The sequence below is a fragment of the Eulemur rufifrons genome, chromosome 10 (assembly GCF_041146395.1).
Source record: "Eulemur rufifrons isolate Redbay chromosome 10, OSU_ERuf_1, whole genome shotgun sequence".
In the NCBI taxonomy this organism is placed as follows: Eukaryota; Metazoa; Chordata; class Mammalia; order Primates; family Lemuridae; genus Eulemur; species Eulemur rufifrons.
The window spans coordinates 36,341,501-36,361,442 of NC_090992.1; the positions used below are offsets into that span (position 1 = coordinate 36,341,501).

Below are 19,942 nucleotides of genomic sequence, written 5' to 3' on the forward strand. Positions count from 1 at the left end.
AATGCTCAGAGTGAAGGGAAACTGAACTCACCCAGAAGAAAAGGAAAGGCCTCCCCACTGGCGTCCCTTACGGAGCCCCGCCCCCACCTAGCTGCCCAGCAGGGTCTCTGTTCTTGCCGGGAGCCACTGCCAATGTCAGCTGGGACAGAGAAAGGGGGTGCAGAGGGGGCAAGGGGGGAGGAGAGGGAGGCAGACGACGGGTGGGCTCCAGGGAACTGTCCCTCCCTCTTGTCCTCCCCCCCATGTGGCCTCCCAATGCTTCCCTTTCCGAGGCCAGAACATGACTGTCAGAGCTGGGGGACCTGGGGGTGCGCAGACCCCAGAGGAGATTTTCCATGGCAGCCACAGCAGCATCCAGCCACCCCACAGGAAGTGATAACCCGGGGACCTCGCAAACAGATGCCCCAGATCCTCCTCTACCAAGGGGACCTCAGTAGCCATGAAGGGGGCGGGACTGAGACGCAGGGTTGTGCGATGGTGGACTCAGCTCAGGTCAGCCCCAACATGGGGCTTTGTGGCCGCTGTCCATGGTGCTCGGGGGTAGACCCGGGTGCAGAGATGTGTTCAAAGACCAAATCACAGTACGTCAGAGCTGAGCGGGGTCGGGGCTCATTTTACCCAGAGCCTCATTTTGCTGATGGTCAAGCAGAAGCCCAGAGAGGGTAAGGGTTTCCCTGCAGGCTGCACAGCAGAGGCAGCGTGGGCGGAAGCAGCCTGCAGATGTCTGCTCAGACACAGCTCATTTCCTACGGAAGGTTCCTGTGTGACGCCTCGACCCAGAGTGACGGCCAGCTCTGAGACTGCAGGCAGGGATGTCCCTGAGGGCGTGGGAGCCACACAGCTGCAGGGCGGCCTCCCAGCCCGTGGTGGGCAGGCCCCGCGGATCCCCCTGACCCTCTGCTGCCGTCCTCCCCACCGTCCTGCTCCTCGCCAGCCCCCTTTCCAAGGCTCTGAGCACAGGGGGCTGCAGACGACAGCCCGCAGGACAAGCTGGGCCTGCCGCCTGGTTTTCAGGGCCCTTGAGCTAAGAAGGGTTTTTGTACTTTTTAAAGTTTTAAACTTTATATATAAAAAAGTATATAAAAAACTTTATTACTTTACAAAAGTATAAAAAAGTTTTTATACTTTTTTAAATAGCTGAAAAAAGTCAACAGAAGAACACTATGTCACGATAAGTGACAATTCCAGTGTCCATTAAATGTTACTGGAGCACATCCAGGCCCATTCTTTAATGTGCTGTCGATGGCTGTTTCTGAACAGTGACAGGGCTGAGTCGTCGTGACAAAGACCATACGGCCCATAAAGCCCAACATATTTACCCTCTGGCTATTTCGAGAAAACAGTTTCCCAGGTCCTTCTCTGGGAACCCCAGGCTGGCTCCTACCTGAGCAGCTTTGCAGGAGCTGCCCCTGCCTGAGGCTCTGCTCCCCCGATGGCCACATGGCCCTTCCTGCGTTTCCTCCTGGCCTCTGCACAAATGTCACCTCCTCACAGGGCACTTCTCTGCCCACCTCCCACACATCTCCATGGACACCCTGCATCCCATCACCCATTTTACGTTCTTCATCTGGATTCACCCAATCTGAGCTCGTCTTCCCCGTTGGTCTGTCTGCTCCGCCACAGTGTCAGCGCCTGGGGGACAGGAGCATCGTCAGCGCTGCGGGTCCCTGGACCGGCCCCCAGCCAGGCCCTGACACACGGAGGGCGCGCAGCCGACGTCCGGGGACTGAGTAACGGATGACAGCGGGACAAGGAGCGGGCCTTGAAGCCGGGAGGGAATCCCACACCCTCCCTCCAGACGGGACGGGCCTGGGAAGGAGGCGGCGGGAGGGACAAGCGGCCGCGGGCCCCGTGTGCGCAGCAGCCGGCGGAGCGGAGGGGAGAGCAGGCCCGCCAGGAAACGGCGCCCAGAGGACACGGGGGCTCGGCCCGACCCTGCTCTCCTGGGCATCGTCCCAGCTCCCACCCGGGAACAGGGCGGCACCTGCCAACTGCTCCTTAGAGACGCTGGTCACATGACCCCAACCTGGCCAATCAGCGGAGCCCATTCTCCCTGGACGCTGTGATTGGCTCAGGTCTGTGACCAACCCGGTGCCTTCGGGTTGGAACCTTGGGGGAAGAGAGGGTCTATTTCTATTGGGTGGCTGGGGCTGTTGGTGCCATCTTGTCACCTTGAAGTTAAGCCCACCCGACAATGTCTCCAACACAGAGGGAAGATATCAGAGCCACAGCCTGGGTGAGGTGACTCCCGGTGACATCATCCATCAGTCTTTCCTGATGCCGACTGCCCTTAGATTTTCAGTTTCATAAATCTTCCTTCCCACTCTGATGCCTGCTTTGGTTGTCTGTGCCACTTCGAGCTGGGTTTTCTGTCCCTGGCCCTACTAAGAGTTCTGATTGTTCTTGCCAGCTGGCTGAATCGAGCACCCTGGAGCTGCAACAGTATGGACTTAGGAAAGCTTCCAAGAATTCTAGATATTACTGTGAGACTCCACAACACATGCCCACAGGGCTCTGATCTGGGGATTCGAGGAAGTCAGGCATTCAGGGCCTGCTGCAGGCTGGGCCGCTCAAGTTACCCAAGCGAATCCTCAGGAGATTAACCCTTTAAGGTAGCCACCCACGCCCCCCTTTAGCAGATAAAACCGAGGCTCATCAGAGGGAAGCAGGCCACAGCGAGGAAGTGGGGAGCTGGACAGCCCAGATTCTGGGTGCTTGTGTCCTGGAAAGCCATGTGCTGTGGCTTGCCTCTGTGACAGGGCTCATGTACCCTGCCCAGTGCCCACCATAGCATGGGTTCTTGAGACTTGGCAGCCCCCATGTGGCTGTTAAGAGACTCACAACAGCAATGCACGTTGGAGGGAGGCAGGGAGAGAGTGGCCTGAGTCTTTTCCAGAACCTTTGTTCTTGTGGCCCCTTCACCAGCTCCCCCATCCCCTGCATGCCTGTCTCTCCCTTTGCTTGGCAATGACAGAGTCGTGCTCATATGACCACACACAGTCCCACTCACACCCCACCATACCTGGGGACATCTCCTTCCTCTAGGCCCAGGATGCTTGCTAAAGACCAGAGGTCTTTCTAGAATGTGCCAAGAACCCAGTGGGATATGTCCATCACTGCCCTTGCATGTCACCCTTGAAACTCAGCTCATGTGCTCCCTTCTCCACACTGTGGCTCAGCTGCCACAGGAGAGAGTGAGCTGACCACAAATCGACAGCTCAGCACTGGCAGGCACAAAGCAGGTGAGGTCTGACTGCCCGAGAAGCTCTGTTGACAAAGGACCACAGGTTTTATACTGAAGAGGCTGTAGAAGCCTCTGAGGTCTAGAAGCAGCACTTGGGCCACAGGGAGTCCACAGGCTTTTGGTGGCTGGAGAATTCTGGTCACAGCAAGGGCATGGTGAGATCCCTGAGCTGGGCTGAAGGCCCACTGTGGGCAGACTCGGGGTGCACAGAGAACAAGAGGCAGAGGCCTGCCCCAGGGATGCTCACAGACCAAGTACAGACAGGCAGACAGCGCCCACGAGCTGCTTCCGTGTGTAAAGGCTGGGCAGAGAGCCTCGAGTCTGGTGGGGAGCTAATCAAGGGCAGGATTCGTAACTATGCCTCGAAGGCTGTATCAGTTAGGGATGGGTTGTCCTGAAGTACCAGAAAACCCAACGAAGACTGTCTTAGACTACAAAGACACCTACAGGGTAGTGTTAATGATGATGTAAGAGATGTGAGCAGCCCCAGAGTCAGTCTGGTGGCCCAACACTGTCATCAGTGACCGAGATGCCACTTGTCTGCTACACTACTGACACTCCTTGTGGTTGCAGTGTGGCTGCCTCTACTCCAGCCATCACATCTGCACAGTCAGTGCTCTAGCCAGAAGCAAAGGAGGCATCTTATTTCCAGCCACTTCTTTCTTTTTTTTTTTTTTTTTAGACAGAGTCTCACTTTGTTGCCCAGGCTAGAGTGAGTGCCGTGGCGTCAGCCTAGCTCACAGCAACCTCAAACTCCTGGGCTCAAGCGATCCTCCTGCCTCAGCCTCCCGAGTAGCTGGGACTACAGGCATGCGCCACTATGCCCGGCTAATTTTTCTATATATATATTTTTAGTTGTCCATATAATTTCTTTCTATTTTTAGTAGAGATGGGGTCTCGCTCTTGCTCAGGCTGGTCTCGAACCCCTGACCTTGAGCGATCCACCCGCCTCGGCCTCCCAGAGTGCTAGGATTACAGGCGTGAGCCACCACGCCCGGCCTAGCCACTTCTTTCTTTTCAGGAAAGATAATCTCGCAGAAGCCTCCATGTGAGCATATTAGAACTCCCCCTAATGTCTCACTGGCCCAAACACGGTCACAAACCCTTCACTAGCAGGGGGAAGGTGGTTGCCATGACCAACATGGCCCAACCATATCCCCCCAAATTGACTTTCCACGGGAGGAAGTGGGGGGAGGAGCGGGTAGGCAGAGGCCACAGTGTGAGCACCCAGCCACACCCTGCCCCAAAGGCGACAGCCAAGGGGTGGGGGGGCCAATGTGCAGGGAACAGAACAGCAGAGGGTGCAGCAATTGCAAAGGTGGACCTGGGGGCTGGGGGATTCCTGGTGGCTCAATACTGGGGACATAGCATGAGGGGAGCTGGGCAGGACTGACATGACACTGTCCCAGAGTGGGGCAGGCAGCACTGGGCAGTTACTGGAGTGCCCAAGGAATGGGAATTTCCAGGCGTGTGTAGGTCCCTGTACTTTAGAGACTGAGTAGAATGTTTGTGACAGGCAATAACGTCACCAATAAACTCCAGAGGCCTCTGTTCAAACAGATAGTTATACTGACGAGAGAGAATAAACATGACCTTGACCGACGGGTTTGCTAATGGCTGCTACCTGTCCCTGGATATTAGAACGAACATACTCAGCTGGTCCCACAGACAGCTCCATGGTCAAACCTGTGATGCTGCCCCTCACCTGTGCCACCTGCCCCGGGCCTCGCCTTCAGGCCCTCACACCCCCAGGGCCCCCAAACCAGTTCATGGCTTTGTGCTGAGCATAGGATGCCCCACCCTGCCCACGAGGGGGGAGGGCTGAGGGTGACTGCGCTCCGGTTCACGGAGGAGGAAGCTCAGGCTGGAAGAGGGCAAGGGACAAGCAGGTGGGTGACGGGGAGGACTTGAACCCAGGGCCTCCGTCTTCCCACCACCATGCCGTTGGCCTGGGAGTAAGGAGAGAGCCTGCGGTGAGGACATCTGCCACACAGGCCTTGCACTCAGGGCCCGGGGAGGAGCCGTCTCCCAGGACGCTAAAGTCCTTGCTCTCACCCTCCAGGGGTTTCAAGGAAGTGCAGTATCCTTGAGCCAACGCAAGGCATCGTGGGAAGAACTTGGGTCCCTTATGCGCTCAGACCGGGGCACCGTCCCAGCCCAGCAGGATGCTTGCCAACGCCCAGCGGGCGCCTCCACCTGCCAGGAGAGTGAGAGGGGCTCTCCTCAGCTCCGGGCTACCTATGCAGAGGGCACACGTACGCCCCCACAGGCGTGTCACTCAGCATGACCCGGGGTGTCCTGCCCAGCGGAGGAGCACCCTGCCCCCACAGGGCCCTCAGTCCATGGGGTGCACACTCAGGCAGGGGTGTCGTGGGTGAGCCCCCACAGTGCAGGGCTGGCCAATGGCTGGGTGGACAGCGAGTCAACTTGGGTTCATAGACGGCTGACCCCAGTGGGTCTGTGTGGAGGGGGAGGGGGATGGGCAGGGGCACCCCCTCCCCCGAGAGCTCTGTCCCCAGGAGGGCAGTGACCTGTGGGCTGCCATACCCTGCCCTGGAGGGCTGGTTCTGGGAGATAAATCGCTTCCACAAGGAGGCACCAGGCAGGCCCAGGGCATGTGTGTGTCCAGGGGGCTGTGGAGTGACAAGAGCATCCAGAGTCTGGACCCCCCAGAGGCCAAGTCTGGACTGTCTGATCCCTTCTGGCCCCAAGCAGTGGAAGGCAAGCACGCAGGTTCATGGACGGGGCTCCGCTACCAGACGAGAGATCCGGCCTCTAGGGCGACATTCCCTCTGGCTGGAGCTCCTGGTCCTATGTCACACAGTCCCTGCTCCTCCTTGCCTGGCCCCTGCAGGCTTCTGAATTTGTCCCCTCTCCTCAAGGCTGTGGAATGTCGCTCCTGTCACCTGGGAAACGAGGACGTGTCAGACCAGCCTGCCCTGGCTCCCGGGTAGGATAAAGGGCCTAGAGTGTACCCTCGAGGCAGGGGCTGGCCAGACCCTCTGAAGAGCAGCCTCTCCTCCATCCCTTCCAGGGGACCCAAAGGCAGCAGAGAAGGGGTGGGGGACAGTCCACACCCTGCTGTGACGTGGTGACCGTCAGACCTACTTACAGTGAGAAACTGAGTGTCCAGAGGGACAAGGGCCCGGCCCAAGGTCCCACAGAGGGCTTAGAGCCAGGTCAGCCAGACTCTAAAGCTGTCCCCGAAGAGCAGACCATCTCCCAAGGGGACAGGCTGATGCCCAGGTCATTCTGATCAGGTGAGGTGACTACAGAGAGGGTAAGTGTGTCACCAGGGGGGCCACGGCAGTGGCCAGGAAGGGACAGGACCACATTCCCCAGAAGAGCACAGTCTTGAAGGGTGTGGGATGTTGCCAGCTGTGGAGGACAGGAGAGGGTGCCCGGGCTCCCTCCTCCAGCCTGGCCCGGCCCGGGCGGCTCTGCCTCCACCCACCTCTGTCGCCCCCTCCTGCCGCCATGGCCCAGGCACAGCGTCTCGCCCACATCCCGAGCTTCTCTGCGGTCCCGTCTTGGCTCAGACCCCCAGAGAGTCCTGCCCTCGACATGATGAAGGCTCTCCTTACTCAGGGGTGCACTCGTGACATGCCTTCAACGTTTACGAGAAAATAAAAATTGAAACCAGAAGTCATCCAGACTGTTAATGGTCTAAATGAGCGGGAGGGTGACAGGGGTACAGGGGTCCCCTCAGAGCCCTGCTCCAGGAGTGAGGGCAGGAGCAGGGAGGACATGCGCTTAGGTGCCTTATCACACCTCAAACTTTCTATTAATGCACGATGTTTAGACCAGGCCTGAATGATGAGACACACAAGGGTGAACGAATGAAGAGCACATGAACTGTGAATTGCTTTCCCAATATTCTGAAAACGTTTAATATTTTACTGTGAGCTCCTTTCACCAAAAATTGCAGGTTGCATAGGTGGAAAGCATAGAAGAAATTATATGGGCAAGACCAGACACTGGGAAGTCCCAGATACCTATCTCCCGAACCAAGAGCTCAGACCACGACCTGACTACATCCTCCTCTCTGCCCGTATCCTGCAAAGAGAATGTCATTGCTGTTCCAAATTAAGCTTTAAACTTGTCAGCTTAGCAGGGAGCTTGTCAGTGGCAAACTCATCTTTCTAGCAATAATCAAGTTACGCCACGCATGAGACGGCCTGGTCCCTGAGTCATTTATTAGAATCTGCAGACAGGAGCTGGGAAAGAGTCAGCACAGCACATTTCAAACAAGCCCCGTCGCTGGGGGAGTCGAGAGTGTAAGTGCAGGGTGAGGAACAAGAGGTGCCCGGAAGACATCAGCTCCTGATCCGTGTAGCCGGGGACATCCACCGTCACCGGCAGATTTCCTGACGAGTGGTCGGGGCTGAGCTTGGGGCTCACGCCATGGAGGGAGGGCTGAGAATCAAAGACAGCTGTGGTCCCTGGAGCAGGCTGACCCAAGGGAAATACTTAGACAAGTGCCCTCCCCCCCCCAAGATGCTCTACTGGTTAGGAAGAGGCTCAGCTACTGAAACAAAGAGCCCCACATGAGAGCCGCAAATACTAACGGAAGTTTGCACGTGTCTGGCATTTCAGTCTAGAGGCAGACAGCCTGGGCTGCACCAGGAAGCTCTTCTGCCTCGTGGCTGTCACTCCAGGGGAGCTGCCCCAGTGCACCGGCCCAGGATGGAGCTCCAGCCACAGAGCTGAAACCCCCAGCAGCAGGGCCCGGGCAGGAGCAGACGGAAGGGCCCGCCTTCCCTGCAAGATCTCCCGGAAGCCACACAAATCGCTTCCCTTCCCACCTGGAGGGAGAGCTTAGTCACACCAGCCTCCTTGCCGCAGAGGCTAGGAGATCTTGTGTCTTGGGTGGCCACATGCCCAGATAAGTCAGTCACGGGGTTGCTGTAAAAGAGAAGTGAATGATGCTATGGGGAGCCCCTGAACGTCCCTGCTGCACCCCTTTTAATGTTCCCTCCCACCCCAACCACTCCCGACCCTAGTTCAGGACGTAGGAGGTTTGTCCATCAGACAAATTGCACCGAGGAATTCACCACTTGGGCCAGAGGGTGCTGCTCATACACTGCCGGAGCCCCACTCCTACCCGGGGGCTCTCTGGCAGGCAGAGGGGACAGGGGAGGGAAGCAGGAGAACAACAGCAAAGTTCAGAAGGGGAGCAGGACAGGGCTGGGGAGGCCCCACCACAGGAGTGGCTCGGTGGCCTGCACACCTGCATTCTGCCCCCAAGGCAGTGTCGGAGGGAAGGAGCATCCACAGTTCACTGAGATCCCACCCACACCTTTAGGGAGAATTCTCCACGTCCATTCCTCATCAGCCAGCTCCCCCAGGGACACCGCGTTGGATCTGAGATTGAACAGTACTTCCTGCGTGTCTAAGTGGCAGGAGCTCAGAGCGGCTGCAGTGCCAGGGTGGGGAGACGCGGTGCCCGCTGCGTCTCCGATGGCTGCCCTGGGAAATGCATGGCAACACGGAGCAAGGAACTGCAACATGTTTTCAGCCTTTGACCTAGTAATTCTAATTCCGTGCATTTAATGGAGAAAATCAGAGAGGATGACAAAGATTCATGTACCAAACGTTCACTGCAGCATTATTTATGATGGCCAAAAATTGAAAGCAACTTTCACGCCCTATCAATAGGAAAACAGTAAAGAAAATGAGGTATACTGTACATAAACATTATATTGCTTAAAAAATATTATTTTAGAAGGAGTTTTGATGCCATGGAAACCATGGAGCTTTCTAATGAGACATATCAGAGGTCCCAAAGGGGCTAGGTCTGGCTCTCAAATCTCCCAGCTTCTCTGTCTCAGCACGGAGAACCACTGTACCCCCAGTTCTTCACGTCAAAAATGTGGAATTTGTTCTAGACTCTTTGCTTTCCCTCAGGGAACGGCCACTCCCTCAGCCAGTCCTGCAGGGGCTGCCTTCAAATGAACGTCTCTGGGCTGTCCCCTCCCACCCTCCCCCTGCCCCATCCACTCCCTCCTGCCCCGCCCCTCCTCCCTCCCTGCAGTGTGAGGTCCAGGCGACGTCTCCACTCTAGCGGCTCCCGGCTTCCTCTCTCCCACCCAGGGCCACCGTGCACCTGCAGCCAGAGGAGTCCCGTCACATGGAAGTTGATCTGGTCACTCCCTGCAGACCTCTCCAGAGGATCCCTGCTCTTTGTGACAAACCCCAGCCCTTCCCGTAGAGCCGAGCTTGGACTGGAGGGGAACAGGGGAGGTGGCCCCTGGCCCAGCACCCCCAAGGCTAGAAGCGCCGAGAAGAGAAGGTGTCATCATCAGAGTGTCCAGTCATTGGACCTGAGCTGGGGGATGGTTACGTTTACAGACCCCGAGCAAAATGCACCTGTAGGGGGTTGTCCCGGCAACAAGGGGGCAACCAACCCCCAGCCCCCAGTCACGCCGCCACCTCTGCCTTGGGTGCCCCTGTCACTCTGGCTTCCTACTGCCCGGAATGCCTCCTGGCCGTTTCCTGTGGTCACACCCAGGCCATGGAGCCCGCCAGACCCCCCTCCTGCAGAAGCTGCCCGTGATCCCTCAGCAGCAGGTGGGCGTGGGCAGCCATGTGCACGTCCCTCCGTTGTGCCTGTGAACAGGTGGCTGTACTGTAGCTAGTTAGGCCCTGTCTCATCTCCCCAGCTGGGCAGCGAGGTCTTCACAGTGTGGACGTCTGTGTCCGCTCCATCTCTGGGAGCCCAGCGGAGCTTGGCCGGGTGGCCGGCGTGCAGGCTTCCCGGAGAGCAAACCCCACATGCAAAGGCACACAGGTGTGACGGCGTCTGTGCAAACTGGATGATTCGGTGTGTGGTGCCCAGGGAAGGCTGGGGCTGGTGACAAGTCAGCAGGGGACAGGTCACGGAGGGACCTGAATTCTGACTGAGGAACGGGGACTTGCCCCGAAGGGGTGGGAGCCAGGGATGGATTTTAAGGACAGCAGCCCTTGGGCTGTTAAGCATAAAGAAAATCCACCCTGGGGAACAAAGGGGACCCACGAGACTCCACTCTGTCCCCAGCCCCTCCTTGCTTCCCCTGGTCCTGCTCTCTCAGGGTGCAGGAGGGTCTCATCCGACCGGTCAGGCTCCAGGACCATGCTGGCCACCGTTACCAGTGGCAGGGTCACTGCGTGGTAAAACTGTGCACACCGTGTGGCTGAGCCATGCACCAGGGCCAGGGCCTTCCTGGACATTCCTCAGGCTCCTTAGGACCCACGAGGCACCTCTCTGATGGGTGCCTGAAACCACAGATCCAAGCCTACCGGAAATAGCGGGGCCCTGGGAAGCTGGAAATTATATATATGAAGCAAAAACTGACAACTGAAGGGAGAAATAGAAGGTTTTTCATTAATAGTTAGAAACTTCAATAATTTGCTCCTCATAACGATAGAACAACCTTAGGAAACAGAATAGAATACTTAAATAACACAAAGAACCAACTAGATCCAACAGACAGATACAGGACACTCTGCCCCAAAACAACAGAATGCAGAGTCCTCAAGTGGACGTGGGACTTTCTTCAGGATAGACCGCAGGTTAGGCCACAGTTTAAGTGTCCATAGATTTCAGAAGATAAATATTATACAAAGTATCTTTCCTGACCACGGTGGGATAACATAAAAAATCAACAACAGGAGGAAAACTGGAAAATTCACAAATTTTTGTAAATTAAACAACACCCTCTTAATGACCAATGCATCAAAGAAGAAAGCAGAGGGGCAGTTAGAAAATACTTAGAGGAGAAGGAAAAAGAAAACACAACACAGCAAAACTTACGAAGACAGTGAAAGCAGTGCTAAGAAGGAAATTTATACCTAGACACACTTGCATTAAAGAAAATGAGGCAGGAAGATCTCTTGAGGCCAAGAGTTTGAGATCAGCCTAGGCATGTAGTGAGACCCTATGTCTACAAAAAAGTTTTTTAAAAAAATTAGCCAAGTGTGGTGGTTCCTGCCTGTAGTCCTAGCTACTCAGGAGGCTGAGACAGGAGGATCCCTTGAGCCCAGGAGTTGGAGGCTGCAGTGAGCTATGATCGTACCACTGCACTCTAGCCTGGGTAACAGAGCAAGATCCCATCTGTTAAAAAAAATTTTTTTTAATTAAAAATTAAAAAATAAGAAGAATGATCTCCAATCAACAGCCTAACTTTACAACTTAAGGTACTAATAAAAAAAAAGGACAAAATAAACCCAAAGGTTGCAGAAGGAAGGAAATAATAAGTATTAGAGCAGAGAGAAATAGAATAGAGAAAATCAACAAATCCAAAGTTGGTTCTTCTAAAAGATTAACAAAATTGACAATCTATTACTTAGATTGACTTAGGAAAAAAAAATTGGACTCAACTAAAATGATAAATGAAAGTGAAGACTTTCATTACTACTGTCTGTATAGAAATAAAAAAGATTATAAGGGAGTCCAATGAACAACTGTACGCCAACAAACAGGATAGCCTAGATGATCCTGACAAATTCCTAGAAACACCAAACCTGCCAAGAACGAGTCACAAAGCAGAAAATCCTAATAGACTTGGAACTATTAAGGAAATTGAATCGGTTATCAATAACCTCCTGACAAAGAAAAGCCCTGAGCCTGAAGGCTTCCCTGGTGAAGTCTACCAAATATTTAAAGAACTCACACCAATCCTTCTCAAACCCTTCCAAAAACTTCAAGAGGAGGGAGAGCTTCCTAACTCATTCTACAAGGCCAGCATGGCCTTGATACCAAAGCTAGACAAAAATAACTACATGAAAACGACAGACTATATTCCTTACGAATGCTGATGCAAAAATCCACAACAAAATACTATCAAATCAAATTCAGTAGCATATTAAAAGGATAATACAGGATGATCAGGTGGGATTTATTACTGGAATGCAAGGACGGCTCCGCATTCAAAATCATGCAGTGTGATGCATTAACAGAATGAAGCAGGGAAACCATACAATCACCTTAATGTATAAAACACATTTGACAAAATGCAATACCTTTTCATGATTAAAAAACACTGAAGAAACTAGGAATGGCAGAAAACTATCTCAACGTAATAAAGGCCATATATGAAAAATCCACAGGCTAACATCACACTCAATGGTGAAGAACGAAAGCTTTTTAACTAAGATCAGGAACAAGACAGGAATGTCTGTTTTTGCCACTCAGATTCAACACAGTATCGGAAGTCCTAGATGGGCAATTAGGCAAGACAAAAAAATAAAAGTGGTGTAGGGAGAGCAGGGGGAGCATCCAGGCACGTGGACAGGGTGGTTCAGCACATCTAGCTCTGGCCTCCTCCCGGGGTGCTCCCACTGGAGGTGGGGGGTGGTAGGAGACTGAAACTGCACACTGTGTGTGCCAGGGCATGTGGCTGGGCCCTGAGAGGCAGTGACAGATAGGACAGTTCCTGCACACATTCCAGCACAGGAGACAGACAAGGGACAGAGAACGTGCAGAGAATGACGAGGCTACTGTAGCTGGGATGATCAGGGAAGGTGTCCTGGGGAAGTGACACTAGAAAGGGGAACCGACTGAGGAGTACCACCACCCAGCTAGGATCTGGGAGAGCATATTCTAGCTAAGGGACCAGCAAGGGCAAAGGCCACGGGGCACAAATGAGCTTGGAGGGGTGGAGGAACAAGAAGGCCAGAGTGTGGGGACCACAGTGACAGAGCAGGAGAGAATGGAGAGCCAGATGTGGATAGGACCAAGAAAACTCTGGGAGCTCATTGTTTTCATTTCTTTTTTAAAAAATCTTATTATGGGTCTATAATAGCTGTATATCTTTACAGGGCACATGTGATGTTTTGCATAGGCATTCAATGTGAATTAATTAAATCAGGGTAACTGGGGTATCCATCACCTCAGGCATGCATCATTTCTTTGTGTTAGGAACATTCCAGTTCCACTCTTTTAGTTATTTGAAAGTACACCCTAACTTACTGTTGACTATAGTCACTTTGCTGTGCTATCAAATATTGTCCATTCTAACTAACTGTATTTTCACACCATTAGCCATCCCCACCTTGTCCCCCATCCCCTCCGCCCTTCGCATCCTCTGGGAACTGTCATGCTACCCTCCGTCTCCATGAGCTCAATTGTTTATGTAGCTCCCACATATGAGTGAGAATATGTGTTCATTCCTTTTTCCAGATGAGGAAACTGAGGCTCAGGAAATTTGAATCAATCGACTGAGGTCATTCGGTTCCAAGCCCAGTTCCAAAGTCCTCACTCCCCCAAACACTGGGCTTGGGTCAGACTCAGTCAGACTCACACATACATTGTGTTACCACCTTCTAAGCATCTTAGATTTGGCTGCATCAGAAGCAGATGTTTAGACAAGGGTTATTAAATATTTTTGGGAATTTAGTCCAACCCCCCCAATAAGTACATTAGTAGCCTCTTCTGCCACCCTTATCTTAGGCCAATCTTCTAAATAGTCACCAGAGGATTTTTCTAAAACACCTAGTTATTACTTTCCTATACAAGTTCACAGGAAAAAAAATACACCCAGATAGATGGGTTTTTGCCCAGTTACTTGAATCTGGCTCCCATAAGATCTTTCTACTTCCTGGGTAAAGAAAGGACCAATGGTGCTTCTGGAATGAGGCTGAGCACATACAAAGTCCATTCAAGGGCCTCAGGGAGCCACGATTCGTGGGCTACACGGCAGACTGGACACAGCTAAAGAGAGTGCTAGTGAACTGGAAGACCACTCTGAGGAAATTGTTCAAGATACAGCACAGAGAGACAAGGAAATGGAAAGGTAAAAGATGGGCTACGAAAGTCAAGAATGCCTAAGAAATTTCAATCATAAATCCAGGGGAAGGGAAGAATAAGGGATGACGGCCAAAATAAGACACTCTCCAAGCTGGGGCCAGCACACAGACATAAGCTTGCCTCAGACTCTCCCTCAGGATTCCAAGGAGCTGAGTCTCCAGTCCAAGAAAGGAAGTGGGTGTTAACTGAATGCCACTGCATGCCACGTGCTGTCCTGTCTCTAGTCTCATTTAATCGGTCTGTTGACCTTAAGGCTGAGGTCTTTGCTCCCATTTCGTCATGGGGCAGAGATTCACTGTGTCTCATTGGTCTTCACACCCTCTTTGTGGTTTACACAAAGACATACACATAGCAGGTGCTCAATAAAGACTGCTGAATGGTGTGAAATCTGAGGCTGGGATAGTTCAGCACCGGGTCCATGGTGCCACAGAGGGTAAGACGAAGAGAAAGGACTTGAATTCAGAACTGTCTGACCCGAGTGCCTGGACTCCGTTGATTCCATAGTGCTAAGAAACATCTGCTCTCCTCCTGAGGCCACCAGCCCAGCCCTCAGCATGGCGCCTCCTGACCTGCTCCTCCTGAGGCCACCAGCCCAGCCCTCAGCATGGCGCCTCCTGACCTGCCGGCAGGAGAAGGGCCACAGCCCTCTCTCTTGCATTTGGAGCGGCTCCCATTCTGTCCTGGAGGGGGAGGGTGAAGCTCTGTTTACCCGGCACAGCGAATACTCCAGAGCTTCGTCTGCCACGTTCAGCAGTTTCAGTTCAGCAGTTTTCATACCTCCTCGCGTACATAACAAATTGCATGTTCTCATTTTGGGTTTGGGGAAAAAAAGGCCCAGTTAATCACAGCGGTTGTCTTGCCTCGGTGTGGAATGAGGGGAGATGTTCCCATACAACTGGATTCGTTTTGACTGACTGGTTTTGCTCACACGTCTTGGTTCCAGCTAAGAATAAGAACTCCGGTGACCGAGTCCACCTACTCCAGAAGCCCCCCCCCCCAAACTAGCAGTCCTGGGCTCTCCTCGCTGCGCCCAGCCCTGAGCCTTGCTGGTTCCTTTGGAAAATGCCTGTTCGGAGTCCCGACTGGGGAGCTGACCTACACAGAACGACCTCATTTTTCTAAGTGTTAGAAGAATAATTCCCACATGTCAATCAGTTCATACTTATGAAGGGGCGTGTCTGACACTGGAGAAGTTCTGTTTCCCTGGGGAGACCGTATGTTCAGGCCATTAGGACCACGCAGGAACTTGTTAAGATGCAGATGCCCAGGCCCCACCGCACACCTCCTGAGTCAAGGGCAGCAAGGATGGGGCCTGGAAACCTGTATCTTCGACAAACACCACAGGCAGCACTGACTGGCACAGGCTGTGGCGGGTGACACCCCAGCTCTGCACTGGAAATCCTAGGCAAGCTCTTTGGCATGTCTCAAACGCAGCGTACCAGAGTTGCAAAGATAACAGCCAATGATAACTGTCTTGAAGGGGTAGGGCTGGTTGTGCAGATGAGGTGACCCCCCCATGGTGAGCACTCATTAAATGTAACATATTCCTGTTACCGAAGGCAGCTGAGTTAATTTCAAGGGTTTGTGGGGGCGGATAAGGCCTGCACCCAGCAGAAAGTCCCGGCATTTCCCATCCAGTCTCAGCACTCTCCCTGGGCCCTCCACACACTTCCACTTTGTTCTTTAAAGCCTCCAAACTCCACAAACCTCTTCCCATGGTCCCCCCCTAAATGACTCATCAGGAGATTCAAATCTGAGGGTCTCCGGAGCCTCCGCTGGGTAGAGTCAAAAGCAGGCACGCGCTCCCGGGAACAATGAGCAGAGTCCTACGTCTGCAAAATGGCCAAGAAGGAATCATTTCATTTGTGGAAAGTGATCTCCAAATGTTTTGCCTCGGGGGAAAAGGAGCGCCTGTGAATTCGCAAACAGGCTTCTCCCGGCAAAAACAGCTCTCCGCCGCTTGGGAGGCTCAGCAAGCCACGCAGAAGGGCGGCGGCTCAGATCGCTGGAGCCTACAGAACAAGAACCTTACCAAGCAGGGCCCTGGGGCCGGGGTGGGAGACGGGATGTCTTTCAGGCCCTGTGTCCTTAACATTAGCACAGATGAGCAGCTCTCAGCACCGGTCATCGCTCAGACTAGTAAAACCCAGACACGGCCCCTCTGCCCACTATTTTTAGTGAGTGTTTGATGTGCGTGGCGGGGCCTCCGCTGAGTGGGGAGTGGTGGTCCATTTTTCCCTTCCTTGCAGTTTACAGTCTGAAAATACGCACCCTGAGTCAGACTAAACGCGCGTTAATGTGTGTCTGTTCTGTGCGAGGCAGCCCGCCTGGCGCTCCCAGTGGGATCAAGATGAATCCGTTGCACAGACTTGATGCCTGCTCTGTGCCCGGCAGGTGCTGGCACAAACTGGCCGAGACCTGGGGGCCTCATGCCTGCCCTGGGCATCTTACTCTGCCCTGGAAGATGAGACGACAGTACGGCTCAAGTCATGAGGACACAAAGCAGAAGGCACTGAGATATCTACAGTGAAGCACAAAAAGCCACAGAGCACAGCCAGGGGGCCACCTTCTCAGCCTCAGCTCCCCTCAAAGCTCCAGGGGGGCGGCCACACTGGGGACCCCAAGAAAGCATGAGATCTGCCAGCTGGAGGGAGGGAGCGTGTTCACAGTGGCGGGAACCTCAGGTCACAGGCACCAGCAAGCAGCAGCACTGGCGCACGGAGAATGTCGAGCGGCACTGCTTGGCGGGAGCCTGAGGTGCACCTGGGAAGGTGCGGAAACCCGGCTGCACAGGTTGGGGGCGTTGTGTCCGGGGGCTGCGAGTGCCACCGCTACAGCATGACAGGTGACCAGGAGTCCTGGGGGAGAAGCAGGGGAGGGTCACTGTCACACTTGAGCTTCGCACATGCCCTCTGGGGTGCGAGCGGGCAGAGGTCTCAGGGAGAACAGCGCAGGAAGTCTGGCCGCGGCTGAACAAGCGCCCTCACAGACACCCCCTGGAGCCCACGTCTGCAGCTCTCTGTCAGGGGGTGGTGGCCCAAAGCATGCGGGCCGGAGTGGGGACCCCACTCAGATCTGGCCTGGGGGCTTCTGGCCCTGAGAAGAGAGACCCTTTTATACCTGTGCCTCCGTGCTCCAGCTCACGGGCACGGGTGTGACCTGTGACGCGGGCCTGGCACCCACACCGTCAGCAGCACTGGTGCGAACACAATGCCTCGAGCGCCATGGGGACAACAGGCCGAGACAACAGGTCAAGCCGAGGTGAGTCGCGTGTGGCTGTCTGCCTCGAGTGCTGTCAGGGCCCTGGGCCCACCCCCAGAGTCCACAGCCCAGGGGGAGACAGAAGTCGGCAGGGAGCTGGGGCCCTCGGCCCTGGGAGAAAGAATGCAAACTCGGCCTTCCCTGCTGGAAGCTGCGTCGCCGCCCCTCGCCCAGCTCCTGTCTCCGTCCTGCTGGGGGCCACTGGGCTCAGGGCATGAGCGCACGCTCGGCTCTGCCAGCCGGTGCCCTGGTGCTCGGAGGCCACCAGGGCACCGGCTCATTGTCACCATGCAGCCAGCCAATACTCGTTCCTGGGGTCCCTGCACCTGCCGTCTCCCCCTCCTACTCCCCCAGGGCGTCTCCCCCTCCTACTCCCCCAGGGCCACTTCACGTCACCTGCCTGGCAAGCGCCTGCCTGACGACCCGCCGCAGGGCGCGCCCAGGCGGGGGTGGGTGGGCCATCTCGCCTTCCCGCGGGTTGGCTCACCCCACTCACGCTCCCCACGCAGGGCGGCAGGTGTGCTGGGTCACAGGTGGAAGCACGCTGCGCCAGCACACCCACGGAGGGGCCCGCCGGCCGCCACGCACCCTCACTGGGTGGCGCTTCTGTAACCCCCGAAGGCAGAGCAAGAGGGCCCAGCAGGGCCCGGGGGGAGCCCAGAGTAGGGGCGGCTGGGGGGGCGACGCTGCGGCCCCTCAACGGCCACGCAGGAATCCCCTTCCCCAGCCCACCACGCCTGGGCTGCCCAGCCTCCCCTCAGACTGCTGTTTGTTTTACGCAGTTGTTTAGACGCTGGTTCTGATCAGCACTCTCAGGAACGCTCCTAGGTCCACCCCGTGGGGGCTTCATCGCCTGCTGTGTTTCCTCCCGTTGCGGCTTTGCAGACATGGTAAGTGAGAGCACCCCTCTCACACCTGCCCTGCACACGCACAGCAGCCCGGGACGTAACTCTCCCGCCCCTGCCTCGTCCGCTGAACTCCACGTCCGGAGCCCTCTCCCCGTGAGCACACCAAGAGCACGCCCCGCTCTGTCACGGAGCTCTGTGTCCCGCAGGCTCTGTGCCGTTGCACTGCAGTCCCCAACCCCCAGCCACGGACTGGAACCAGTGTGTGGCCTGTCGGGGACCGGGTCGCCAAGCTCTGCCCCCCCTTACCCCCACTGCTCCCCACCCCGTTGGTGGGCTGCCCCAGAATGCCCAGCATACCCCTCCCTCGGCTCTCCGGGCCACCTTTCTCTGTCCCCAGCCCCGGCATCTCCCCGGATCCCCTTCAGCCCCAGTCCGGTGTTGCAGCACCCAGCGGGTCCCGTCAGCCCCTCAGCCCTGCACGCAGCCCTTCCAGGACGCTGTCTCCAGCCCCGTCTGAGTGCACTCTGCTTCCTGCCTGGCCCCAGCCCCCTCCCCCACACTGTCTCGCTGGCCCCCACCCCCTGCCCACGCCCCCTGCTCCAAGCACAAAGCCAAGTGCCTGGGTATAGAATTCAGCCCCCCGTGCCAACGCCTGTAGAGCCTCCCTGGATGCAGCCACCCTCACCTCTGCCCCTCACTCTGCAGGCTGCCTAGAGGACCCCACCCACCCTGGCACCCCCAGCGCCAAGCTCAGGATAACGTCTTGTCTCCCCAGCCTGGTTGTAGTACCACACAAACCAGCTGTCTCAGGCCACTGCCTTGACACCTGGAAGTCCATTTGCTGCCAGAAGGGACTGGGGGTCCATGGGCTCTGTCCCCTTGTCTCTCCTTCCCTCCCCTCCCCTTGCCACACTGGCCCTCCTGGTGCCCCCACTCCTGCCTTGAGACTGCCCCAGCCCCCCTGGCTAGGGCACTGAGCCCCCAGGGCACTGACTTAGACCAGCCCCTCCTCACGGTGGAAACTGCACTCCACGTCCACCCACCCTCCATGGGTGGGGTGGGGAGGGCAGGGGGCACTGAGAGAGCATCCGGCTGCTCCCCGAGCCACGGAGACGCACCGCTACCGTCACAGGCTGCTGGGAGCCTGGCCCACCACCAACCATCTCAGAGATTTGCCCCAGCCCACCCAGTCTGGCCCCCCGGGGTGCCAGGTATAGAAACTTCTGGTCCTAGATGGGTCAGAGTCTAGGCGTACTGGTCCCTACTAGCCCCCAACAGGGAGGAACAAGCACCAACCCAGGTGACTTTCGTGGAGGTCACTCTAAACCCAGGAAAGCCTGGGCAGGAAACTAGAACTCTCGCTCGGGGACGCTGAGTCAACAGACGCGCTCCGGTTCTCCTTGAAAAGGCACGCCAGGGGCAGGAGGTGCAGCCAGGGGAGGGGCTCTGACCTGGGAGACCCGCAGGGAGAACTGAAAGCACATGGTTTCACGAACGCCACTCGTTGCCAGGGCTCCACACAGACAGGGCGGCTGAGGCACATACCTGACGCTCCGTGAGCTTTCTCCTTCAGACCTGCAACGAGAAGAGCACACACTTAGATGCCAGCACCCCCCGCTAGGGGACACCTGCTCGAGGATGCTCCATGAGAGACCCCTCCCAGCCCAGATCCCCTCCAGTCTCAGCAGGCTGCCCCCGCCCAGCTCCCAGGGACCCCACTGTTCTTCCGACCTCAACTCTGTCCCGAAAGCCGCCTCCTCCCAGAAGCCTCAGGGCTCCTTCCCCACCCAGCTCCAACTCCCA

The 19,942-nt window shown here is 55.7% G+C and overlaps 1 protein-coding gene across 1 annotated transcript in view; it reads right to left on the reverse strand.

Annotated features, from left to right (window-relative positions):
• Positions 1-19,942, reverse strand: part of IQSEC1 (IQ motif and Sec7 domain ArfGEF 1) — a 359,867-nt gene that overhangs the window by 223,908 nt on the left and 116,017 nt on the right. The window contains exon 2 of the mRNA XM_069483981.1: positions 19,685-19,714. Coding sequence (XP_069340082.1) covers positions 19,685-19,714 — 30 coding nt within the window. The remainder of the gene's footprint in view (positions 1-19,684; positions 19,715-19,942) is intronic.